This window comes from Euleptes europaea, chromosome 1, assembly GCF_029931775.1.
Source record: "Euleptes europaea isolate rEulEur1 chromosome 1, rEulEur1.hap1, whole genome shotgun sequence".
Lineage (NCBI taxonomy): Eukaryota > Metazoa > Chordata > Lepidosauria > Squamata > Sphaerodactylidae > Euleptes > Euleptes europaea.
The window spans coordinates 132,794,254-132,822,119 of NC_079312.1; the positions used below are offsets into that span (position 1 = coordinate 132,794,254).

General features: G+C 44.6%; 1 protein-coding gene across 1 annotated transcript; it reads left to right on the forward strand.

Moving 5' to 3' along the window:
• The first annotated feature begins 6,038 nt into the window (after window positions 1-6,038).
• Window positions 6,039-22,455, forward strand: TMC8 (transmembrane channel like 8). Its single transcript, XM_056866991.1, has 15 exons — window positions 6,039-6,073; window positions 7,345-7,493; window positions 8,762-8,914; window positions 9,045-9,124; window positions 9,415-9,554; window positions 12,080-12,227; window positions 13,250-13,408; window positions 14,317-14,465; window positions 16,461-16,584; window positions 17,856-17,953; window positions 18,333-18,516; window positions 19,179-19,309; window positions 19,397-19,552; window positions 22,153-22,231; window positions 22,377-22,455. Exons 1-15 carry the CDS (start codon window positions 6,039-6,041, stop codon window positions 22,437-22,439), a joined length of 1,848 nt encoding a protein of 615 aa, XP_056722969.1. The 3' UTR covers window positions 22,440-22,455.
• Window positions 22,456-27,866: the final 5,411 nt, after the last annotated feature.

The window sequence follows — 27,866 nt, forward strand, 5'->3', positions numbered from 1 at the left end:
TTGGGTATCACAGAAGTCTTCAGCAAAGCAACTGCTCTACCACACCACATGCCCCTTTCTTACACTAAAGCTGGGTCCTAAGTATATTTACAGCCCAGAAAATTTATTTAAATTGCTGGTATTTCTTTTCAAGTGAATGGCTGCTTTCAGAACTGTTAGAAATGACGGTTCTGATAAGGTGGGGGGGACAGAAGGTGGGGCATCACCCCCTCCCAATCAAAAACTGTTCCCACCAACTGCAGAACTGGCTTCAAAATCATGCTATATTTTCTTTTATCAAACATATTGGCATAATTGATGCGGCTCTGTTCTTAATGTTTTTTCATCATAATGGGCAGGTTTCTGAACTCTCTTTAGTATGCAGGAACCATTACATCTCAGATGGCATTTTACAATAAGTAAATAATGCAAAGTATGGGTTGAAATAAATGAACCTTAAAATGAGCAACTGCCTAGGATTTCTAAGGATAAGAATTGTATGGTAAGGCTTTCATGTTGTCACTTGATAACGACTTTTTGCCTAATCCCCCAACATAAACACTCCAGTTTCCATTACCACTTTCTTTTGGCTCAGGATTCTGCAGAAACTTGCAGTTTTAGGACCCAGAGAAGTCTGTCTCTACTTGTAGCAGGAAGAAGGGCAGGAAGAGGCAAGTGTTTATTACATCACTAGTGTACATCAGTAATATTTTTTCATTAATCAGCAACCAGATTGACATGACCACTGCTGCATAGAATAGAAAGGGCAGTATTCTTAACACTCTGGCAATAAGAAAAGCCCAGATCACTGCACTACTTATTAGGAAGTTATCTGACTCTTGTTCTGTATTCTCTAAAGTTATACCGTATTAACCTGTGTGGGCCATGTGACTGAGAATCAGCACCAGTGTGTACCCAACCAGTATTCAGGACACAGCTGTAAGCCACTGATCAGACACAGGAAATGGTAAAACAAACAATATTTCAAAGCTGAGAAAATAAAAGAAACAGCTGATTCATAATCCCACCCACCCCAAACAACCCATGCTCTCAAGCATCACTGACCTTGTAACTTCTTGTGTTTTACCACGAAACTAAATACTCTTAAGGCTGCCCCAGAAACTTCTCCAAAATTCCTTCCCGAGCTTGCAATCAGACCGCACCCTGTGCCTTACCTGTACAACAAAGGATGCTGGGAGCTGTAGTCCTTTTTCTGATGCCTCCTCCTGTAGTAAACTCCTAGGATTATTTGAGATTTTGTTAAAAGGACAAATGATGTTGTTTGTTCAAAAGTGCTTCCCAAAAGGCATGCATCCAAATGGTCTCAAGGGGGACTATTCTGATAGGCTGTTGCATTTCATGAAGTAGGTTCTGGCTAATAACAGCGCAGTCCTAGATTACTCCAGCCTTTGGTTTGTTTCTCCCCTTTTTGTGCTAAGATATATGCATAGAGCACTTACGAGTTGAAGCTCCTTTTAGTGGGTGCAGGTATGCTGTGGCCATAGCACTTCCACACAGAAGGCAGCCAAACTTTAGTTAGAGATGGGTCCTAAAGAAAGGCCCTGTGTGGATCTCAGGTCTCAGGTCAACTAGCACAGGTAGAAGCTTCTTGCACAGGGTTTGTTTTTTGTTTTGTTTGCTTTTACTGGAAATTCTCCTTAATTATCCCTACTAAACCTAAAACTCTATCTCTGCCCTTCAAACCTACACAGGTTTTATGCCAGTTTATCTGTCATTGCTTTCCTCAAAGTATCCTGGAAACTGTGCTTTCGTGAGGGTCCTGAGCATTCTCTTTCAGATGATGCTAGGTCATCTGATGAAGCTGGAGGGTGAGAGATTCAAAACTGACAAAAGGAAGCATTTCTTCACACAACGCATGGTTAAATTGTGGAACTCCCTGCCCCAGGATGTGGTGATGGCTGCCAACGTGGAAGGCTTTAAGAGAGGAGTAGACATGTTCATGGAGGACTGGGCTATCCATGGCTACTAATCAAAATGAATACTAGTCATGATGCATACCTATTCTCTCCAGGATCAGAGGAGCATGCCAAATATATTAGGTTCTGTGGAACACAGGCAGGATGGTGCTGCTGCAGTCGTCTTGTTTGTGGGCTTCCTAGAGGCACCTGGTTGGCCACTATGTGAACAGACTGCTGGACTTGATGGACCTTGGTCTCATCCAGCAGGGCCTTTCTTATGTTCTTATGTAATCCCTGTTCTCCCTCACAGAATGACAGTCCTCAGAGTCCTCTGGGAAAAAGGAAAGTCTGTGAAACAAGTTAAGACCGGGGAAGACAGTCTACAGCCGTGTTGGCGAACCTATGGCACGGGTGCCACTTCCGGCACTCGTAGCCCTCTCTGCCGGCACGCGCGGTTCCTCCAAGCCGCTGGCCTTTCCGGCTCTGCCCTGCCCCGGATGGGGGAGGCTGTAGCCCAGGGGTGGGGAATCTCCGACATCATTGGCGGTGGCCCCCGGACTCTCCCACAGAAGCTGCTGCCATTGCTGCCACTGGAGCGTGCGTGGCCGGCCAGGTGGGTGGGAGAGCGGGGAACAGAAGCTGAGCGCCCACACTCGGCATGGCCGGCGGCTTCTCCGGCGCCCTCTGTGCGGGTGGAGGGGCGTGGCTGGCCGGTGGGTGCGAAGGAGGCGTCCTCTGCCCTACCCTGCTCGCCTCTCACAAGCCTGCCGCCGCTGCCACGCCCCACTGAGTGGCAAATCCAAGGCAAAACCTCCCATGCATAAATGGCCTCTTTCTTTTTGTCTCCCTCTGTCCTTTTCTTTCCCTACTTTTCTTTCTCTCCCTTGCTCCATTTCCTTCTCCCTTTCTCTCTCTTTTTCTTTCTTTCTCTCCCTCCCTTCCTTCCCTTTCCTTCTGCCTTCCCTTCTTTCCTTCCTTCCTTCTTTCCCTCCAGCGGCTTCTCCAGCGCCCTCTGGGTCTGTGCGGGCGGAGGGGTGTGCACTCCTATTCCACCTTTGAAGTGCCCACAAGCCATCCTTCAAACACCTTTCCATTTGTCTTGATATGTAGAGAGAAAACACTAAGGAACTGGTTGCCAATCTCCAGGTACTAGCTGGAGATCTCCTGCTATTACAAGTGATCTCCAACCAATAGAGATCAGTTCCCCTGGAAAAAATTGCCACTTTGGCAATTGGACTCTATGGCACTGAAGTCCTTCCCCAAACCCCGCCCTCCTCAGGCGCCACCCCAAAAACCTCCCACTCATGGCGAAGAGGAACTTGGCAACCCTAGCCTCTCCCTCTGGGCCCCCTCTGGGGGTGGTATTCAGGTTAAATTGCCGCATTGGCACTCGGCGATAAATAAGTGGGTTTTTGGTTGCAGTTTGGGCACTCGGTCTCTAAAAGGTTCGCCATCACTGGTCTACAGTGACAACATTCAGTCCCTGTTCCCTACTTGTATGCAGTGCTGACTTCCTAAATCCAAATGAAATGGTAATTCCCATGGAAACTTTGAATATGAAAGGAATATATAGTTGAAAAGTAAACAGTTTAAATGTAACATTGATTAGGTATATTATAAGAATATCCAGCAAAACCAGCCAACATACTTGTATCTCTGTAATGCCCAGATATAAGGGCTGGTATAAAATACTATGTATTCATATGCACACACATGGAAGCTTTGGGGAAGTTGGCATCTGGGAGCCATGAACCAACCAATCATGCTCACTGTGCTTGGTACTGCCAGTCACCAGTAAAGAAAGCTGTTTCTGAATTACCTCTATCCTTAGGAAGATGTTTTCTACTTCCTAACTCAGGAGATAAAGCATTCGCTCAGTGAACGCCTTTGGGCAATATCTATAGGCTATGCTAATTAGAGTGGAGTAGACACCTAATGTGTATTGGTGCTTTTGTGTATCAATCTGCTTGTCAGCAGCTATGGGCCTGCCCCATCCGAATGCATAAAGGATACTGACTTTCCTTTGTTCGTTGGTGAGTAACCCTGCATCTTAGCTGTGGTTATTTCACCCCAGGTCTGGGTTTAGCTAAATAAAGAACTGTTGCTTTTAACTTAACCTCCTCCTTGTTGTCTATCATTGGACTATAAGACAACTAGGCATTTCATCTCGTTCTAGAATGCAGCAGGGTATACAAAAGCATCAAAATTCTGGAGTTTTCAGAAGTCTACACAAAGATGCTGCCTTTGTTGAATAGTACACATTCTATGTGCAGTATTTCTGCATTTCACCTTCAGTAAAGACACTGGAGCCTGATCTCATCAGATCTCAGAAGCTAAGCAGGGTCATCCTTGGCAAGTATTAGGATGGGAGACCTCCAAGGAATGCCAGGGTTGAGACACGGAGGCAGGCAATGGCAAACCACCTCTGTTAGTCTCTTGCCTTGAAAACCCCACCAGGGGTCACCCTGTCACATGCACAGTTGCACTTGGAACAAGCTTCCATAGATAAGAGGACTCCAGAGCAAAACATTCTGCCCACAGCGGACACTTTTCAGTAAGATGTTGTTGTCCCTCCCCCACTGCCCTAATATATACTAGTAATATGTAAAAATGATTCATTGCATGATTCCACCCCAGATACTCTGACCTATTGCAGTACAGGAAGTTGCCTGTTCCTGTCACATGGCCACGTTCCTATATCATCCCCTCAAACAAGGGGGGGGGAAGTCATAACTGGGGTAAACTGTTTGTACTTCCTGCCTGTTTCTTGAGGGTGCCTCTTTGCCAGAGCAGAATTTAGGGGTGGCTGGACAGGGTTTGGTGGTACAGTGAACAAGGGTGGCATTTCCTTTTTCAGAAGACTGCAAGAAAAAGCAACACTTGTAAGTAGTACTTTCCAGGCAAATTGGGATGAAACAGTTTGTTTATATCATCTGTTTATACATCTCCAACATGGTGCCCACCGACACCTTTTCTGGTGCCTGCCAAGTGATTTTGGGAAGTGGGAGGGACCGGGTAGGGCAAGGAATCTGATTGACCATTAGAGATTTGATTGGCTGTGCAGATTTTTTAAAATGTTGCTTTGGCAGCAGCTGCCACCACAGCACCAGGATCTGCACTGTGTTACTGAAGTTAAGCGGTGCCAGTCATTTTTGTGGCTGGCTCCGCCTCGTGTGGCAGCCGTTTTATTGATGCGCCCACCGTGCCATGTCACAATTCCAAATGTGCCTGCAGGCTCAAAAAGGTTGGGGACCCATGGTTTATACTTTGTATCCCAGAATGACCCACAAATAGAAATCCCGGGCCTGGGAACTACCACCTAAGGGTAATGGGAAAGAGTGTCAAGTTGCAGTGACATATCTATCCCCAAAATGGCTTTATGCAGGGCTGAAATGACATGCATGGGAGCCCCCTATATACAAACAGGCGTGTGCCCAGTGGATGTAAACTGGTTCCAGGTAATGTACGTCCTGTCAGACTATGGTTTGCTCCACTTTAGTTTTTCGTTTGGCTTGGATATATTTTACAGAAATCTGTATGCCTGTTTTTAAATGCTTTGCCTCAACGTTCAGCTTTAAAATACAATAGCCAATGTATTTCCCCCTCTTACTTTGCTGTTTGCCTATTTCCTAACAAAATATGAAGGACAATTTAGGATTAGGCTAGAGTGTGTGGCTGTAGTCTTTGAAAGGCAGCCCTGGAGCACAAGCATGGTGGTAAAAAGGGTTGCCAACCTCCCAAGTGGTGGCTGGAGATCTCCCACCATTACAAATGTTCTCCAGTTCCCCTGGAGAAAATGGCTGCTTTGGAAATTGGACTCTATGGCATTGAAGTCCCTCCTCTCTCCAAACCTCACCCTCCTCAGACTCCACCCCCAAATCTCCAGATATTTCCCAACCTAGAGCTGGCAACCCTAGGGGTAAAGGATAATAGAAACATCTAATTTCAGGATTTCTTCTCCATGGCCCCATAGCTTTATTGTTGTTGTTGTTGTTGTTGTTACAGGGACTCAAGGTGATGGAGGACTCCCGGAACCTACGCCATCAACCTCCGCATCATGGTGCTCTAACCGCTAGCCCAGACTCGAAGACAGAAGCCTCCCTGGAGGGGTTGGGTGACCAGCAGCTGTTGCTCAGAGCCATGCCTTGTTCCATGCAAGAGAAGCGTTCCCTCAGGTTGGGAGTGAGATCTTGTGAGAAATCATCATTAGCACTGTGCTATCTAACTGCAACGAACAGCTGACGTAGTCCATGATATTTGGGTTAAAACCACAGCCCAGTGACACAGTCACAAGCCGGGAAATTTCCTCTCTTTCTCAGGAAAAGTACTGTAATAGGTTGAACAGCCGTATTGGTAGGGTTGCCAGGTCCCTCTTCGCCATTGGTGGGAGATTTTTTGGGCGGAGCCTGGGGAGGGCAGGGTTTGGGGAGGGACTTCAATGCCATAGAGTCCAATTGTCCAAGCGGCTGTTTTCTCCAGGTGAACTGATCTCTATCAGCTGGAGATCAGTTGTAATAGCAGGAGATCTCCAGCTACTACCTGGAGGTTAGGTAAATGTAAGTTAGCCTGCTATATAGTTAGTTAGCAAACCAAGAATAGCAGAAAAAATCAAGCAATAATTATCAATGCAATAATAATCTTGTTCAATTTAGGCATATATAAACATTCAGTTGTACATTCATTGTCTGTGCAATAATATGCAAATAAATCATAAACAACTTGTTGAACGCACTGTTGAATCACAAGCTTTTAAAAATAAAGCCAAAAAGTCTTATGAGTTATTATACTCTACGTAGCAGCAACAGAAGACAACTGCTATCTACACTACCAAAGCCTAGACACTATTGTGACTACAACTCAATGTCTCCTTGGTGCAAGTTGGCGATATATTCGCATTAAGACTTTTTGGCTTTATTTTTAAACGCTTGTGATTCAACAGCGTGTTCAACAAGTTATGATTTATTTGCATATTATTGCACAGACAATGAATGTACAACTGAATGTTTATATATGCCTAAATTGAACAAGATTATTATTGCATTGATAATTATTGCTTGATTTTTTCTGCTATTCTTGGTTTGCTAACTACCTGGAGGTTGGCAACCCTACCCATTGGGTGGCGGTATTTGCTATAGATTGTTATGATCCACCAAGAAAGGGGGGTTGAAGTCTGTATTGTTTATTTGAGATACTGAATCTGTTTTTAATTACGTCTCCCTCTTATCTTGTAACAGGGAGCCAAGGAGCTATCCCACCTAGGAACAATCTGTTTGCTGACTGGGGTGATGGTGGTGGTTAAGCAGAGAGAGACTGTATCCCTATTTGGGGGTGGGGGGAAGCAGCCTAATCAGGAACATGGGCATGTGGCTCCCTTCTAACTTCATCTCCCAAAGCCTCACAGATTCACAAGGCAGAAAGGAAACTCAAATACATTTTCTTTGAGCAGGCGGTTGAATGCCTCCACAGGGAGACAGGTGTCCAGTTGGGTGATCTGGTGCCAAAGACGATTCAGGGCCTATAGGCAACTTCGAGAAGGCATCTGGAATCTTGCCAGGATCTGTCAGATCTGGAAGGCTTCTCTGAATGAGATTGAGGGTAAGAGGAACACTCAGCTTTATAAATAGACCTGCTAGAAGTAGGGTTGCCAGGTCCCTCTTTGCCACCGGCGGGAAGTTTTTGGGGCAGAGCCTGAGGAGGACGGGGTTTAGGGAGGGGAGGGACTCCAATGCCATAGGGTCCAATTGCCAAAGCGTCCATTTTCTCCAGGTGAACTGATCTCTGTCAGCTGGAGTTCAGTTGTAATAGCAGGAGATCTCCAGCTAGTACCTGGAGGTTGGCAACCCTAGCTAGAAGGTCACTGGCCTACTTACTGGTATCTGTGTCCAACATTAAAACTGGGGATGGGGCTAAAGAAAATGTGTCTTGTGGCATCAGATCAGTTGGGACACTTGAAAGAAAAAGAAAATTATCTCTGTGGTTGAGGAGGGACTTAGTTTCACAAATACTGGCACTCATATAGAACCCTACACCAGCCAGGCTGATGACTTTTACAACTACCAAGTGAGCTGGTGTGAGACAAGGGGGACCTCTAGAGGCTGGCTGGCTGGTTGGCTGCAAAGGTTGTTGAGAGCACAGAAGGAAAATTAAATCTGCTTCTGAAATAGCATGGAAAGTTGTATGATTTGCTGTTGATCAGGAAGAGGAGGCAGTCAGTCCATGAGTAAGGCTACTTCTTCTTCTAAAGGGAACCCCACCCCATTTCTGGTGTATGTTTTTGTATATTAAAGAAGACCCGGATGGCCTAGGCTAGCCTGATCTCGTCAGATCTCAGAAGCTAAGCAGGGTTGATCCTGGTTAGTACTTGGATGGGAGATCACCAAGAAATGTCAGGGTCATTATTGCAGAGGAAGGCAGTGATGAACCACCTCTGTTAGTCTCTTGCCTGGAAAACCCTACTCGTTTGCCATAAGTTGGGGGCAACTTGACAGCACTTTACACACATATATTAATTAAATTGAACTGTGTGGACATTTCTGCATGCCCAGTGACTGGCAAAATCTCTAATCAGGCCTGACAAAACCAACAAGGAGGACTTAGGGACACAATGCATCTTGTGTACTATTAGGGTTGCCAGGTCCCTCTTCGCCACTGGCAGGAGGTTTTTGGGGTGGAGCCTGAAGAGGACGGGGTTTGGGAATGGGAGGGACTTCAATACCATAGAGTCCAATTGCCAAAGCGGGCATTTTCTCCAGGTGAACTGATCTCTATCGGCTGGAGATCAGTTGTAATAGCAGGAGATCTCCAGCTAGTACCTGGAGGTTGGAAACCCTGTGTATCATCTCCACCTCCTCTTTTCCTCTTAGGGAATTTTGGCCCGGGCATCCAGTCCTATTTCAATTTCCTGAAGTTCCTGCTTTTTATCAATTTCCTGGCTGTTCTGCTCATCACAAGCTTTATACTGCTGCCTGTTACCATCTCCCATGACACAGCCAGTTTTCTGAAGGGTCCAGGTGCAGGTGAGTCCTTGCTGTACCTTCAAATGCATAAGTACTAGGGTTTCCCTCAGCACTCTAGCTGGATTAAATCCTACATTGATATCTAAGGGTCGGAGGATCCACTGTAAAGGCACCACATCCTTTCTCCTAGAGCTGCCGTGCATGAACTACAGCAGTGACACCAGTCATAGATCAGCCTGGCAACACCTTCAGGACATCTTCACTGGGGAAGTGAGTTTGCAGGAAAAATGGTTTGTGGGTCATTTCCTGGGCAGGAAAGTTTGATGGGGAGGCAAGCGTGTGCGGTTGGAGATTTGGGACGGAATGTACCTGAAGTGTGGGAAATTGAGTGATGGAAAAGAGGGAAATCCTTAGGTAAAGACAGGCAGTGGTCTCTCTTGGATTCAAGGTGAACTGGTAGAAGGATTCCCACTTATTCTTTCCTTAAGATTCTGAGTGTAAATGTTAGAAAATGATTGTGGGTCAGGCCAATCTACAAGCTTCCTCTCATTTCTTTTCAGGGCTATTTGGAGCATTCTGTCTTGTTTTATGGTGCTTATCGTGCAAAACAGGATAACAACCACCGCTATAATGTACACTTAGCCTACCTGCTTAGCATCTTGGGATACTTCTTTGCTTGCTTCATTTGGATCCTCCAGCGGTAAGATAGAGACCAGGCCTCCAAAGTGACTAGGTATGAAAGTAGGGAAGGGGGGGGGCAGGAAAAAGTAAGTAGTGGCAGAACAGAAGGTTTGAGGCAGGGAGGAATTTGCATATGTAGTATCATATGACTCTGGAGTTATTAATTTCTCCCTTACTTCAAAAAGTCATCTTGTTTCCATAACTCATCCACAAAGAGGGGGATAACTCATCACTTGACATAAGTTCTCAGTGAAGAACTTCACTGCTACATATTCTATTGACAGCATGTCACACTGACCAATAATTATCATAGTTAGAAACATGTATCTAATATAATATTAAGAGTGCCCGTGTGGTATAGTGGTTAAGAGTGACAGACTCTAATCTGGAGAACTGGGTTTCATTCCCCACTACTTCACATGAAGCCTGCTGGGTGACCTTGGGCCAGTCACAGTTCTCTCAGAACTCTCTCAGCCCACATAGAGGCAGGCAATGGCAAACCACCTACAAACATCTCTTGCCTTGAAAACCCTATGGGGTCACCATAAGTCAGCTGTGACTTGACAGCACACACACACGCATTATAATATTAACAAGAGGAGGACTTGCAATGGGGAAGTCCTATTCGTCCCCATCCAGCTCTGACTTCCCCCCTTTTACTTCCATCCCATGTTACCCCAATTAGGCAGTCTCCATTTTAGTTGGGGGAGTTAGCACGGAAGGCTGGGGTACAGGATCTTTCATACAGCTTGTATGGTGATGAGCCCCCTTTGGAAGAGTCTTAAATAGAGAAGCATTGTTTCCAAATTTAATGGATTTTATTTTAAATAGTTTGAAACACACATGAGCAGCAAAAATCATACACCTGATTCACACAAGAGCCTAAGAAATAAAAGGAAGGAGAGGTTGGACATAAGGATATGAGGGTTGAGGGTGATATTTACCAATCCAGAAGCAAAATGAGACCTGAGGCTGCATGAGGTAACTGGCAAAAACTATGGACTTGCCAGGTACAAAAGGGTTAATTACTCCTTTGGTGGCTAAGATATCAGAGGATGAAAGGGAATGAGATAATGTCAACATGGAAGAATTCCTGACTTTGTCTGATGGAGTACCGGTGATACATCAAGTATAGAATTTTAGATGAATGAAGATGTTTCCGAGGTTTTCCCAGAAATGGAGGGAGTGGAAGGAGATAGCTGACTTAATCTCTGCATGTTAGATGAGGCTGGAGAGTGATTCAGATATGCAAAAGAACTGGTGAGAGTTCTCGGAATAGCCTCTAATTGCTGATTTAGGTGTTCTGCTTATCAGTTCCAGGTGTCCACTTCATTAAGTATGCAAGGGAGGCTATTTACTCCCTATTATTCTTAGCCTTTTTCTACCTTGAGGTCAGGGAAATACAAACCAACCCATCTCTGTTTGACAGCGTTCAAGGCTTACACAGAACACAAAGATGGAGTCCAGAGCCCTGGATTCTAAGTTCAGCTTTGTGCAACAGTCCTCTTCTCCCCATGTCAGCCTTGACCCTATACACTTTATGATATACCAGGGTGCTGGGACAGATAGGGGGCCAACACCCACTGGCTCCTATTCCACCAGCTCAGGCTCAGGCTTTGTTCTCCCCTCCCCTGTAATTTCCTTCCCTCTCACAGCTCTTCCCTGACTCCAGCTATGCTTTCCTCATCCTTTTTGTGATGACCATTACCAGCATGTTGGATGCTGTAGCAACCTAATATGCCATCCAAACAATTTTTTTTTTTTTGCAATATCTATGCACGCTGTTACCTTTTTTGGGGGAAGACACTAGCTACTTTTAAGCATTTCAGATTTTTCTGCAAAACTAGGAGTTCCCCAGAGTTTTCAGAGCCTGAAATTGTAGCCAGCTGCTGGCCCCATATTGTGCATGTTTTGATCCACACAGTGGCCAGTCCTTAGTTGCCAGATATAAGGATAAGCAAAATCTCCTGGCCGTTTGCCCATCTTCTCTGTATTCTATAATAATCTATTACATTTTTATCCCTTCCTTCCTGCTTCTACCCTCACCATTGCATCTCAGGGTGGTTTTCCCATTTTCATGGCCTACCAAGCATGTCTGTTCATTCCTGCAATCTCTTTCTATTCTTAGAATAATTTGGGTGTTACCCAGTGTTGAAAAACATCCCCTGAGCTGATCTTTGTGCTGTGACAAGCTCCATCTTCTTGTCGTACCATCTGGGTTCTACATTGCATAGGGCAAATGCAGCAGTTTGCTAGGAGAAAGGTCTTGCATAATATCTGTGACTGACCCATCTGTGTGTGTGTAAAGTGCCTTCAAGTCGCAGCTGACTTATGGCGACCCCTTTTGGGGTTTTCATGGCAAGAGACTAACAGAGGTGGTTTGCCAGTGCCTTCCTCTGCACAGCAACCCTGGTGTTCCTTGGTGGTCTCCCATCCAAATACTAACCAGGGCTGACCCTGCTTAGCTTCTGAGATCTGATGAGATCAGGCTAGCCTGGGTCATCCAGGTCAGGGCACTGACCCATCTACTGTCCCAATATGCAGGATTGTGGCCAGCTTGGTGCAGTGGCTGATGCAACGATGTGATTTCAAGACGTGCATCAATGCCAGGATCTTTACGGAATGGGATTTCTGCATCCGAAGCCCTGAGATGGCTGCCCTCAAACAGCGGAGTATTTACAATTTCCTTAAGGTGTAGTATAGTTTGCTTGTAGAATATGATAATCTGGTCCTATCCCTTGACCCAAGTCATCCTATAAATTCATGCATGTTGATAACACATTTTAAATAAGCCATTGCTTAAACCACTGGCTAGTCTTAAAAAATAACCTTTTCTGAAGTATGAGCTATATATACATGTAAGCATACATTTAAAATCCTTTTCCTCTCATAAGCCAAGCTTCCCATCTTGTCTGTAGGGTGCCCTTTAACCCCTTTTGACTTATGGCCTAGAAAAGGGCATCACATTTCCTATCAGTTGTTTGAAGAGAGCTAGAAGAATGGCTCGGGCATTAAGCTCCTGGTCTCCTGTGCTAGCTGCCTGGCTTTCAATCTTCATTGAGCTCTCGTGTCACCTCCTTATAAGCCAGGCAGTAGCCATTAATAGTTCCTGACTAGATTGAGATCTTTGAAGTAGCCCAGGGAAACAGGATTGAAACCCTTGAATTCCTGACTCCAGGGTAATCTCCCAGTGCTAGAGGGGTAGGTAATGGTTGCAGTCATTGTTTCCAGCCTTGGATTATTGTACATCCTTTGCCCTCAGGTGTTAGAGCCAGTGTGGTGTAGTGGTTAAGAGCAGTGGTTTGGAGCGGTGGACTCTGATCCGGAGAACTGGGTTTGATTCCCCACTCCTCTGCATGAGCGGCGGAAGCTAATCCGTTGAAATGGATTTGTTTCCCCATTCCTACACGTGAAGCCAGCTGGGTGACATTGGGCTAGTCACACTCTCTCAACCTCACCTACCTCACAGGGTGTCTGATATGGGGAGGGGAAGGGAAGGTGATTGTAAGCTGGTTTGATTCTTCCTTAAGTGGTAGAGAAAGTCGGCATATAAAAACCAACTCATCTTCTTTTCTTCTTCTTTGCTGGGCCAAGCATGCGTCTGCTGGTGAGGCCTTTCATGTTCTCCCCGTTGCATGCTTGAGCCTTAGAAACACATTATTCCTTGCACTGATGTACTGGTAATTGACTTTATTTCTCTTCCACCTGGAACAGATTGACATGGCAGAGCAGACCTGGAGTGCGCAGAAGCGGCAGCGGACGTGGAAACAACTGACTTGGCTCTATCTGCTGCGCTTGCTAATTAATAGTGTTGTCTTGCTTCTGATGGCCACTGCTTTCTATTGCATTCACTTGGCCACAGAGGTTTCCCAGGTAGGCCAGCTCCTCCTACCTAGACAGGGTCAGCTCCATAACAGGACCATCAGTGGCTGAGCCTCCATCTGGATCTGGAGTTCATGTTCACCAACCCAGATCAGTTGCTAGAGCTCAACTGGAGGCTTGCAACAAGCAGAAGATGGTGCAGGAGAAGGTAGAAGGTCGGTTGCCAGACCTGGATCAGGGACTTTGAGCTCATGAACACATGAAGCTGCCTTATACTGAACCAGACCCTTGGTCCATCAAAGTCAGTATTGTCTACTCAGACTGGCAGCGGCTCTCCAGGGTCTCAGGTAGAGGTTATTCACATCACCTACTTGCCTTGTCCCTTTAACTGGAGATGCCGGGGATTGAACCTGGGACCTTCTGCATGCCAAGCAGATGCTGTACCATTGAGCCATGGCCCCTCCTAGAGTTTATATTAGGACTGGCCAATGTAGAGGCTTCTCATTGATGCCAATGGTCAGTGTTGCACAGCCTTTTTTTTTTTTTTTTTTGCTGTGCCTGGAAAGGACTTTGAGACTTGAGCCCTCATGTAGTTCTGGACATTTATATCCCAATTTCCCACCATGAAGCTAGTTCAAGCCTCCAAATTCCTGAGAGCCAAATCCTTAACTGACACCTTACTTGAATTTCCCTTCATACTAATTCACTCACAGGCTGTGGGGCAGATAGTGATGAATTATGGTCATATGCTAAATCAGCCACTTGGATCTTCATGGTGTACAGGATAGATTACTTTTCACAAGTGATTATGCCTACATACGTAGGATCACCGTGCAATGAATGGCCAAGTTAATTCTGGAATAGGAGCCTCACTGGGAGCTATAACCATGATAGAAACATCTCATGCCCATAAATATGCCTCTCTGTGCCAAATCCATCTCTGATTTCTTTATTCCCAGCAAGAAGCTGCTAGCCCCAGTGTAGTGAACCAGTACCTGCCATCCGTGGTCATCTCCTTAGTGAATGTTCTCCTGCCCTTTCTCTTCCATGCCCTGGCCAAGCTGGAGGGCTGCTCTCCCAGAACTGAAGTTAACCTCACCCTAGTCAGGTAGGTGCTTCTACCTCAGTGGTGACAGATATTTATTGTGGCAAAAAAAGTTGAGAGGGAGGAAGAGTTTACAGACTTTGCCCGCGGTGTTAGTTCCAAGGTTGGGAGATATAAAATAGCCCACTTAGTCGTCAAGCCTAGTCTCTTGTATTGATACTAAGTAGGTTTGCCAACTCTGGCTTGGGACATTCCTGGAGATCTGGAGGTGGAGCCTGAGGAGGGCAGGGTTTGGGGAACAGAAAGACTTCAGCTAGGTAGAATTCCCTAGCCTAGCCCATAATCTAAAGCATGAAGAGGGACTGGCCTCCAGGCCTTGCTTGTTTGCCTTTTGGGGACATCTGATTAGCCACTGCGTGTAAGTGGATACTAGACTAAGTGGCCCATTAATGTAATTCAGCACAGCTTTTCTTGTGTTCAAAGAACAGGTAAATTATGTAAAAATACATATATATACGCTAGAAATTGTTGCCAAACTTGTCTGAGAAGAAGAGTTGGTTTATATATGCCGACTTTCTCTACCACTTAAGGCAGAATCAAATTGGCTTACAATCACCTTCCCTTCCCCTCCCCACAACAGACACCCTGTGAGGTAGGTGGGGCTGAGAGAGCTCTAACAGAGCTGTGACTAGCCCAAGGACACCTAGCTGGCTTCATGTGTAGGAGTGGGGAAACCTACCCGGTCCACCAGATTAGCCTCTGCTGCTCATGTGGAGGAGTGGGAAATCAAACCCGGTTCTCCAGATTAGAATCCACTGCTCTAAACCACTGCTCTTAACCATTACACCACGATGGCTCTCAGAGGAGTTCCTTGGTGGCCAAATCCAGTGCTCCACACAATTTCCGAGGACAGAAGTGGGTGGGATTTCAGCACTGCCATAGAAAACCATTATCTTTGAGCCTTAGGAAGTACCTATCATGATGAAATGTGAACTAGCGTTAGCCTATTTCTGTAAAATGTCAATTTCAAACATAGAACCATGCTAATTGGCTCGCTGACATCTTTTCAAAGGGAAACTCCAAAGCACATGCACCACCATTACTTGTGGCCTGCTACATCGCTAACTATTAATCCCTTATTATCAGTAATCCCTTGTTGATAAGATTCCCAGTCCACACAATATCAATACAAAATACTATTATCATATTAAAAATGAATGAGGCACATTTCTGATTTTCTTAATGTTCATGTGGCAGGTCAGAGGTCTAGGGGGTAGACCAGGAAGTAGAGCAGGCAGAGAGCTCACCGGTAGAGAGGTGGTCCCATTGGAAGGGTAGGGTTGCCAACCTCCAGGTACAAGCTGGAGATCTCCTGGTATTATAACAGACCGGGCACAAGGGTCTCACGCGGTCCTGAATCTACACATTTACACAAAGAGTAAATTCAGAGTACATTGCCCCGTTGATCCACATTACAACCACTCAAAACCTTCCCTCGCTCTTAAGACAGAAGGCTGGAATTTTTCTAAAAAGATGTAGGAAGATGAGAGTGAACAGCCTGGCACTTCCTAGCATGGGAAACTTAAGCACACAGATATATATGCCTGGGGTGGGTGGGGTGCTCCGTGGTTAGGCACTCTTTTACCATGTAGTAATTGATTATGGTTTGCAAACAAACCACTTGGTAAGCTGTTGTGTGTGTGTGTCATCTTGCACAGTGGTAAAGAGATGCAGCTGCAGATATTAGTTGCAGATCATGTGTGGCAAATATTTGGCAAAATAATCATCAGTATCCACACACAGAGCACTTTCACACATGCCGAATAATTCACTTTCAATCCACTTTCAATGCACTTTGCAGCTGGATGTTACTGTGTGAAGTGGCAAAATGCACTTGCAAACAGTCGTTAAAATACATTGAAAGTGGATTGAAAGAAAATTATTCAGCATGTGTGAAAGTGCCCACAGTCAGGTACTAAGACCCTAGAGTGTATGGTTTAAATGGCTGGGCAGGATTTTAGACCCTGTGTGTAATGTGTAGCGTCTTCTGTCTTACAGGTGCGTGATCCTGAAGCTGACCAGCCTGGGAATGTTCCTGCTGTTCCTGGGCTACAGGGTCCTGTGCACAGGGAGCAGAAAAGCTCCCCAGTGCCAGCCGTGTGGTTACAATGAACTCTATCAGGTGATTAGAGATGCACGGGATAATCAGGCTGCATGTTTCCTGTCTGGAGCCAATTGTGCCAAGTAATAATGCGTTCAGGTGCGAAATATTCTGGAATGAGGTGTCTGTCTATATGGCAGAGAGTTAGGGGGTTACCGCACTTGTATTTCCAGCGATGTATTAAGAGTTTGAAAACGTTATGAAAAATACTGTTCGCACTTTGTTTGGCCCCTTTAGCTGTGAAGACGTTTTCCAACTATTTATAAGCCATGGTATCCAAAAACCCTTTTAAAGCGTGATGTTTTTTACAACATTTCCAAACTTTTAATACATCACTGGGAATACAAAGTGCGGTAACCCCCTTAGTTGCCCTTGATGCAGGACAGGATACACTGGCTCCTTAGCATATCCAGCCAGCGAATATGACTTTAGGTTTTTAACGGCAGCTCTTTCACTAGTCTGACATCTTTTGGCATTCCTTTCCCTGGCATCTTTCCTTGGACATTTATGTCTTGTTTTCACTTGTTGTATTGATATCCTCACCTAGGACTTCTTGCATGGCTACAGTTCTGAGTGATTGTCATCCTGCAATAAAGAAGTCCTGGTTGATCATGAGCCATTAAAACTGTCTGATTTTGGAGTCTTCATTCATTACAAATGCCCAACTTAAATAAAATTAAAATAAAGTGTTGATTTCCTCCATAGAATTGGAATAAGAGGCAAACATATGTTGTACTTCTACCATCAGCACCTATAAAATGGTATTGCACAAGTTTACTGTGAATTTAACGTTAAAAAAAACAACAGTAACTCCATGTGCCAGTCTATGGCCATTTATGCAGGGTCAATTTTGATGATCGCTCAAAGCTCTTTTTTTTAAATGCGACCTTTAAAATGCCTATTCACGGTTCCCATGCAAAAGGAGAAATACCACCCCCCACACTCCCCTGCTCCTTCGCTCCTTCGTTTGCATAGCCATTGGCAATGGTCATTTGCATAGTGAAGCCGCGTTTGTGATTTTTCATGGTTCCTTCAGTAAACGCTTCAGTGCAGAGGTCCCGTTAAAGGAGCTCTCAAGAAATGTGAAGCAGGTATGTGTCGGCTTCGCAGTCACTTTCTGAATTAAGGTTCAGCGTAAAAAACTCAAAAAAATATGTGGGGCACTTTAACCTGGAACACACTGCTAATTACCAAGCATAAATGGCCTATGTGTATTATGTTGACACAGGATAACATGTCTAGAAACAGCATTCCTTGTGTGAATCACTCTGTTTAATCTGTTGTGCCTGCAGTGCTGGGAAACTCATATTGGACAGGAGATGTATAAGATGACTGTCTTCAGCTTCTTGACCACCTTGGCATTTGCTTTCCTTATCAGTCTGCCACGGAGGTAAGGCAAGAGATCACCACGGGTGTTCATCTACCTTAGGGTTTCCTTGACTGTTGGCCTATCAAGGGCCAGGCAAATAGTCTTCTTTGCCATCAGTAGGTAGATCACTCCTTTCCTTTGGAGGTATTATGTAGTTGATCTTCTGTGTCACTTGCCTAGCTCCCAGTAATACTGGGTGGTAGGGAAGGATAGCTGTGGGCCAGCTGTCATCTCATTGTTGCTGATTGGAGAACACTTGTAAAGCAAGATGCATTGCCTGTGAGCGAGGGGCAGAATACATTACTTTGCTGTGGGTCACTTCCAAGGCTATAGCTTAGGTAAGCAGCTGAGCGCAGTCCTGCTACAACTTTCTCTCTCTCTCTCTTGCTTTTGCTCCCAGGCTATTAGCTAGGCATTCATCCTGCGCACTGGCTCGCTGGCTTGGCAAAGAAGAATTCCTGGTGCCTCACAATGTACTGGATATTGTAGCAGCTCAAACAGTCTTATGGACTGGGATCTTCTTTTGTCCTCTCCTGCCTTTGCTCGGATGTGTCGCCATTTTCCTTACATTCTATATAAAAAAGGTAAAGACTCTCTGTTTGTACTAGTGTGCATGTTTAAAGAGCGCATACTACAAGAAGATACCAGTGGGTTTCGAGCACCACCCTGAAAGAAGTCCCCAGCCCTTTTGGCTTGTGAGTGAGGTGGCATGATACCAGCTAAGGGGCCAAGGACTTATCATCTCCTATGTCAATGTGGCCGTCTTCTCCAGTGTAAGCACTCCATAGATGGACTCTATTTAAATAAGTTTTATCTCTCCCAGCTACGCAGGCAACATCCCAAAATTGTCCCCACTTTAAGGCAGCCTTGTCTAGTATTCAGCTGTGTATTACACCACTGTGCTGAAACATAGTTAATGCTAGATTGCATGCACCTAAGGAAGCAACTCTCCCCAGCTCCAGCAGCGTGGACACATCAGCATGAAGGATTAGCAGGCCTCCACAGCCCACAAACCAGCCACATGGCCTTATGAGGGAGTATCTCAACACTTGCTGGTGGTAGAGGACTTTTGCACTATATATACAGAAGTGTGGGGAGGAAGTGAATTCTGTTTATGGCTAAGCAGAAATGTATCTCATCCCATTAAACCTCATGACTTTCATCTCTCCTGGTGAGGAGAGATTACCTGTGCTCCAAGACCCTGTGTAAAACTGCTCTCTCACGCCATCTCTTTCTCTCACCCCAGTACACTTTGTTCCAGAACTGCCAGCCTTCAACTCAGCTGTTTCGAGCAACCCATTCTAAATTCCTCTTCCAGATTATGTTACTGCTAGGCCTGTTTCTGGCCTTCACATCACTGGGCTATGTCATCATCAGGTGAGTCAAGGGAAGACTGAGGAGTAAACAAGTTAAGTCTAAAGCTTGGTGAAACTTTTCATGGACAGTCACTCTTTTCTCTTTCAGTGTCCACCCATCCCAGCCCTGTGGGCTGTTTGCCAACTATTCGACTCCTTGGCAGGCAGTGCCTAAAGCAATGTCCCATCTACCTACCTGGGCACTGCTTATTTTGAATTATGCCACATCCAATGTCTTTTGTCTCTTACTCTTGATGCTGCTCAGGTGAGTCCCATTTGAGGCATAGGTAAGAATACCTGTAAGAGCCCCATGGCGCAGAGTGGTAAGCTGCAGTACTGCAGTCAAAAGCTCTGCTTGCGACCTGAGTTCGATCCCGATGGAAGTCGTTTCAAGTAACCGGCTCAAGGTTGACTCAGCCTTCCAACCTTCCGAGGTCGGTAAAATGAGTACCCAGCTTGCTGGGGGTAAAGGGAAGATGACTGGGGAAGGCACTGGCAAACCACCTTATAGCTTATTAACCAAATTAGGTTAGTTGTCTCTCATTGGCCTGGGATAGGAAATCTGACACATTGAAGTGATTAACCTTGGTTGCCATGTCCTATTGCTCTCTTAGATTTAATTCAGACCACCCACTTTGACCTATCATGACCACTGGAACAAGAAACCTTTCCCTCTCCAAGAACCATGTCCCGTCTTCAAGCTCTGTCCCAAATAGGCAAGGCAAAAAAATTTATTTTCATTGGTTTAAGTGCATTTACTTTGTTGGATTATAGCCCCAATGGAATCAAGGCAACCAAAAGGAAAGAACTCATTTTTTTTAATTACAGAAACTATAACTGTGATAATCAAGACCCATGCTTGTTTCAAAACCTTGGTGGTAGTACCTCACCAGCCTGGGTGATTTTAATTCCCCTGACCAGTGCCTGGACCCTGGAATTAAATCCCCTTTTTAAGGTAGTCATAGCCAAGTCTGGGTCAAACCCTTGCAAACAGTAAAACCACTCCTGTAAAAGCTTTAGACTTTATTAAGCAGTATAAAATAAAAGATTCAGGTACAAGCATTATTCAAGTAAGTTGGTGCAATAAAATAATTATATCTAACTCCTAATACTCACTTTCAAGTACAGTCTCAGGCGGTTCCATGGCTTCAGCAAATGTGTTTGTGTGTGTGTGCCTGTGCGTGAGTGAGTGAGCTGCTTTCTTTGTTCATTCTGCCTGTCTTATAGAAATGGGCTCCCCCCCCCCTTCCATTTGGTCAGGCTGCTCTTTCACATTTGGTCAGGATGTTAACACTCAGGCCAGCTCTTTTGTTGTGCAAATGGATCTCATAGCTTTGAGAACATAAGAAAAGCCAAGCTGGATCAGACCAAGGCCCATCAAGTCCAGCAGTCTGTTCACACAGTGACCAATGAGGTGTCTCCAGGAAGCTCACAAACAAGATGACTGCAGCAGCATCCTGCCTGAGAGCCAGTGTGGTGTAGAGGTTAACAGTGGTGGTTTGGAGCGGCGGACTCTAATCTGGTGAACTGGGTTGGTTCCCCCACTCCTACACATGAAGCCAGCTGGATGTCTTTGGGTGAGTCACAGCTCTCTTAGAGCTCTCTCAGCCCCACCTACCTCGCAGGGTGTCTGTTGTGGGGAGGGGAAGGGGTGATTGTAAGCCAATTTGATATTTCCTTAAGTGATAAAGTTGGCATATAAAAAACCAACTCTTCTCCTCCTCCTCTGTCCCACAGCACCTAAAAAGCATGCTCCTCTGATACTAGAGAGAAGTGGTATGCATCATGACTAGTATTCATTTTGACTAGTAGCTATGGATAGCCCTATTCTCCATGAACATGTCCACTCCCTCCTTAAAGCCTTCTAAGCTGGCAGCCATCACCACATCCTGGGGCAGGGAGTTCCACAATTTTACTGTGTGTTTTGATGTAGACTAAGGCCCTCTCTCATCCAACAGGATGTTTACTAAATTTTGTGACTTGACCAAATGCTAGGTGTAATCCTTGATCTGTGAGACTGGTTCATGTGAGACTGGTTCAGTCTATCTCTTGACAGCTTGAAAAACCAATTAACAGATGTTCTAAAAAATGTCAGAGTCTTGGCAAGAGCCCATCAATATTGTTGATGGCAATTCTGTTGACATCGTAGTGAATGGTCTAGGACACTGGTTCCCAACCGGGGGTCCATGGACCCCCAGGGGTCCGCAAGAACTAAATTAAGGTCCGCGAAACAAAGTTATAAACCCATAATAAATTAATATTTTTCAATTAAAAGTTCTCTATTATAAAAAAACATATTCAAATATTATTCTAAATTTAATGTTTAACTAACAGTTATGATTAAAGTTTATTTTCAAATTATCTGAATTTTTATTTTGGACCTTGGGGTCCCTTCACCAAACAAAAAAGTCCTAGTGGTCCCTGGTCAAAAAAAGGTTGGGAACCACTGGTCTAGGAGAACCTGATGCTCTAGCTAAACAGGTGTAGTCTAGATGAGTCACTTGTGTGGCATACCCCTGGCTGTTGTTGTTGCTTTAAAGCATATTATGGGTACAACAGACCTGCACAACATCTACCATTTCACACATAGAAAACCTCCACAACATCCACCAGTTCATCTGATTATCAGTTTGCCTTGATAATATCAGCAGGACAAAGAGAATCCATAGCTACTGCTGCTGTAAAGCAGACTTTATTTTTTATTTAACTGTGAATATATCTATAAGTGAACTCTTGCAACCACGTTCTCAAAATCTAAAATGGCACCACTGTTTCCTTCTCCGGTGAGGTGGTTGAGTGGAAGCCAAGACCTCCAAGAAAATTGTTGCCATTACAGCAGTATGATGGTATCTTCCTTTCCCACAGCATCATCCTCACCATCTACGTTTCTCAGGCACAAGCAAATAGACAAGAGATTGAAAGGCTCAAGAGGCAACGAGCACAGGTGAGTAGTCCTCAGGTATTACAGAGGGGCATTAGCTGGTCTATAATAATTATATCCATCACTGCGTCTCTAATAAGCTGTGACTGGTTGAAGTTCTGTGTTCAGTCTGTGTAACACAATCCATCTCTCTTTTGCATACATCTAGTGTGTTCAGGAAAAATGGTGCTTGGTAAAGAAACTGGCTTCGTACCTAGTGGATCTTCCATGAGTTTGGTGGGGAAAGTAATCAAGAGGAAAGGAACTTCTTGTGAAAGGGCTAGCCTGATATGGCAACAGTGGGAAAATGTGCCTTGCTTCTGAAGAGGGAAGAGAGCACAGAATGACCAGAATTTGCTTGGACTTCTCACAGAAGAAACCAGAGAATCCCCTTTGATTGGCTTTTATACCAAACAAGGCCTCATTGCGATGCGGACAAACTGGCTCCTGCATCCGCTCTATCATACCCTTCATCTGTATCTTTTAATAGGTATAATATCGATTTTCTCACTACGTGTACAGGTTGCCTGTGTACTGAATTATATACCTTATATTGGTCCTTCCCTCCCAGCCTATTTGGCCAGTCTCACACTGGGAAAAAATGGCAAGTCTGCTACTGTGTACTAGAAATGTTGCTGTTTGGGGAGCAACATGCATGTCAATAAAGATATGCAAGCTTATGATACTGACATAAGAAAAAGGTATTTTCTATACTTAAAACTTATTGAGTGGAGCATGCCGTTGGTCCTGATGGAAGTAGTCTGTTCTCTATCCATTTCATGAATGTCTTCGTCATCAAAAGAAATCAAGTGGAATGGATTTTGTGTACCAAATATCAGAGGAATGGGTTGTTCAAATTTGCACTTAAGATATTTATACATAATATGCATGCGGGCAAGTCTGTGAGAGGGACTGATGTGGATGTGTACAGGGGAAGGAGTGCACACATGTGTATATTCCTGAATTTGGGGAATGGAACCAAGTCACATATTGGGCATTCCTGACTTTGTTCTCCATAACAAGCCAATTTACATTTTAGGCAGTGGGAAAGCTGCCACTTTGGTCATTTATGCTTGGGAGTTTTACCTGTGGTTGATTGCTCGCTGATCCCATACCTTTCTGTTGGGAATCTATGCACCAGCAGTCTCCAAGCTCAAATCAAGTCCCCGTCCATTTAAATGCTGCTTTATAATTGGCTTACTTCGCAGTGCTTACTGTGAGAGAAAATCCCCCCAAACCCAATTGCTAATAAAAAAGCATTTTAAGAAGAAAAAACAAAAAAATGGAACAATCTTAAAGGGGGGGAATCCAAACCTCATTTTTAAAAAGGCTTTCTTCTGCTCAGAAAGAGCTCCAAGGAAGCAGGAAGCATTTGAATCCCTGCCTCTGTACATGCTGCTTTGTAATTGGCTGCATGCTTTCTGTGATAGAAACCAAGCTTGGGTGTCCCGCGCTTTGCATTATGCATGGGGATTTCACCCGGACTGAGCACAGGGGAGAGGGAAGAATCTGGTTAACAGAGGAGCGGAAAGGTCCGGGATTTTTAAGGGCTGGCAACGAAGTCATCTCTAATGGACGGAAAACTCATGCATAACTCCAAAGAACAACTGAGACAGACTGGGGGCGAATGTGAGTGAAAGTACCCATGCATAAGCTACCTTTGTCCCATTCATCAGCAAGTAACTTTTCTTGGACTACTCCCTACTCTGCTTGAATTTTCCTTGTAACATCCAACATGCTGCAGAACCACAGACAATAGGAATGACTAACTCCAGGAAGATAAGGCACTCTGAGATAACTGTTCTCCTTAGTCCGTAAGCAATCAGTGTGAAGAGGTCATGCATAGGAGTTTGATTGGGTTACATGTTTGAGCAGCTATGGGGATGATAAGGATGAAGTAAAACTGAATATAGAGAAAAGAAAACTATAAACCCATGCAAGCTTATTCTTCCCATTGCATCTTCAAAACCAATATCTTACCAGTAATATCTGCATGTATCTTACCAGTGTGCTTAGAATTCAGATTTCATAAGACCCCTATGCCCACTGAAATCTGACAAAGCAATCATTCTCACACACCTCTTTGGGGTGATGCCCCTCCCTCTCTTGGTGCCATCAAACTCTTTTGTTTCCATCCAGGCCCCATGAAAACTTGTAAAACTTAGAATGTCATCACACCCCTCATGCTTCACTTCTGTCTCAGTGGTAGCATCTGCTATGCTTGGTGTTATAACAAGAACATTCAGTATGTGTTATGTGTAGCTTAATGCAAGTCCTGTGTAGAAAGAAGACAGCTTGGCCACTCATAATCCAGATCCCATTTCTGCACAAACGATGACAGCACATAGGATGATTCTCTGTGAATCTTCCAAACCACAAAGAATCCTCTAACTAGCAAGTAACCTCTATCCCACCCCATAGACATGGATGCTCAATCAGGGGAGTCCCAGCTGCTGTCCTATTGTGGCTCTTACAGTGTCTGGCTGTCTGTAAAGCATGACTAGGCAGTAGACCTCCAAGCTTGCTGCAGGCAATAGAAAGTAACACTAGACTCCCAACAACATATTTACTCATGAAACTTCAGCTGCTGTCTTTGATTTTGCTTAGTAAGTCAGACTAGTTATGTCGGCGATAACGCATGGCTGTTTTGTCTTGCGATTCTCCGGCAATTGTAGCGAATCTCAGTTGTCCAAACTCATGGATGTCTCCCTCCTGCAGGACCAACCCACTTCCGTCACAAAACTTTACCTGGTTTTCCCATCCCAGTTTCCCCCCGAATTAAAATAAAGAATCCCTGAAATCGCGAGTGCTTGCTTGTGTATTTCAGCACGCGGGTCAACTCCCCTTCTTTCTGGCACCCCTTCTTCGCTGCCCCCTTGGCAGGCTCTCCACCCACCTCTGGGACCCTTCCAAGCCAGTTGTTATACAATTGTACCTGTATAAGGATCCCTTTAAAAGCTACAAAAAGGCATAAAAAATAATGAATGGGGATCAGCAGATATTGTGTTGCTTGGGTCCGCCACACAATGTGTGAACCAGAAACTTACCAATCACATTCTCCATGCAGACTCTGTGCATTGAAGTCCCTCCCCTCCCCAAACCCTGCCCTCCTCAGACTCCACCCCCCAAATCACCAGGTATTTCATAACCCAGAGCTGGCAACCCTAACTATGCATCTTGATTCTGGAGGCAAAGAATTTCCCTGGTCTGAAAAGTCAGGATTTATATATTGCATCCTGCAACTCTGTGACTGCAAACTGTCTCCAAACCACCGCTCTTAACCACTACACCACGGAACATTAATTGTAAGAACATGAACAGCTTTGCATAGCAATAGGGAGCTAGCAAAGCCCTATAATGGGGATGAGCTAGAAGTGACGCAAGATGGCCAAGGGATGGAAGGAGAGTTGATGTGTTTTGCTGCCATGGCTTCTTCACTCAGAAACACTTAAGCCAGCAATATGGTCTTTCCCCATAAGGGTTAATAATGGAGGGGGGGTCAGATGTCCCAGAGTAAGGTTTCCCCCCCCCCCCACAGGGGTGACATCTCATCTTTGGAATGCTCTCCTCATTGAGACTTGCCTTGTGTCTACATTACTGTCCTTTACGTATGAGGCCAAAACTTTGCTTTTTCCCTAGGCTTTTAACTGCAACCTTTTAAAGCTATTTCTATGGCAGGCTTCTAGGCTGAAAGCTCTTTTATAGATACCGTTTTGGGCTGCTTGGTATTGTTTTAGCAGCTTGTTTTATTAGCAATCATGTAGTTTTTAAAATTATCTTACTGTATTTGGTTTTACTTTGTGAACCACCTCAAGGGGGTCACTGGAGAGACAGTGTATACATTTTCTAAATAAGTGTATTCAGTTGAATCGTTTTCATCATTCAAAGGCTGTTGACTGGGATAAATTGAATTTTGTTTTTGATTGCTGATATTGTATTGTCAACAAGTTGTTTACAGCCATGTGGGTGCGAAAGAAAAAGCCAAGATAAAATAATAAAAAGTATTGTGTATTGGACAGGCTTTTTTAAAAAAAATGTAAGCTGCTTTTAGTTCTGGATCAAGATAAAGGAGGAATAAAAGTATTACAAACAAATAAGTAATGATAGAAACCCCCAGTATGAAGTAAGCTGCTTCTCTGTACCACCCCCAAGAGTTATGCATAAGCCAATTGTTGGACTGAACATCAGCTCCTGATTTTGGAGTGCAGGACTATCTACATTGTAATGTCTAATCTGTTTCCAGTGTCTGGCATGGGGTCTACCAGTAACTCAGCTTCTTAAACATATTTGAGAGTATTTACTATGTGTAATAAAGGGATTTGGGACTGGGTAGCATACAGCCTCCATCATATATGTCTTTGTTTTATTCAAATTTTATTGCATTGCATTGCAGTTTCTTATTCTGAACTGCCTCTGGAGTTCTAAACTGAATAACGAACCAACGTTCAGCATTGTCAAGGACGCTTTAGTCGAGATGAGGAAATGTTCTACGCGCATAGCCAAAGGCTGGGAGTTAGTTTTCATTGCTTTAAAGAGCTTATGACGCTGTGGCACTATGAAGTCTTCTGGATTGTATTCCTGAACACACATATACCTCATGATCCTATATATGATTACTTGGAAATAAGTTCCTCTGACTTCAGTGGAGTTTAGGTGTGTGAATAAACATGCCCAGAATTGGGCTATAGTTTGTTTGGTCCATCCACAGAACAGAGGCAATCGTTTACAGACTCACACACAGGATATTCCTGAAGCTTTGGAATTATGCTTTGTAACGAAGAGAGTTTTGTACTATTTTAGGATGTATATCTTGCATTATCAAAAATACCAGACACTATAAAACCAACAATAAGTAGCAGTAAAAATAACAAAAGAAAGCTAAAATAATAGCTCTTAGGAGCAATCAAGATCTTGAATCTAAACCAGAACGGCAACGAATGATCATTTTTCAAAGCCACTCCAAAATAAAGAAGTCTTCAGTTCCCCCTGGAAAGCATCTAGATGGTTAGGCGTACCTCAAGAGGAAAGAAAAACCACAACTGGTGTGGGGGAAGGGGAAGCAACAGCCACTGCAGTGCAATTCTGAACAGGTACATCTAAGCTGAATGGGTATAGTAGTGTTATAACTCTGCTTAGGAGTGCACCAATATTCATCAGTTGGGTCTTCAAAGAAAAGCCCCATCATTAAAGAGTTCAGTAGCACTTTAAAGACTAACAAAATTTTAGCAGGGTATGAACTTTGGTGAGCCACAGCTCACTTCTTCATTACCTGAAGAGTAATTACCTGAAGGTTTTGTGAGCTGTGGCTCACAAAAGCTCATACCCTGCCAGAAATTTTGTTAGTCTTTATGGCAGTGGTTCCCAAGGTGGGCAGTACCACCCCAGGGGGGGTGGAATTACCTAGGGGGGCACTAAGAGGCAAGGGGGCAGCAGCGGGGCGCTAGAGGTGGGCCCCTTCAACTGTGTTGTTGGATAGGGAAGGGGGCGCTGGGGTTGAGTTTGTGGAACCAAGGGGGCGGTGGCCCGAAAGGTTTAAAACCACTGCTTTATGGTTATGGATAGATCAGGATGGGTAGCCTTGTTAGTCTGTTACTAGCAGTAGAAAAGAGCAAGAGTCCAGTAGCACCTGAAAGACTAACAAAATATCTGACAGTATATG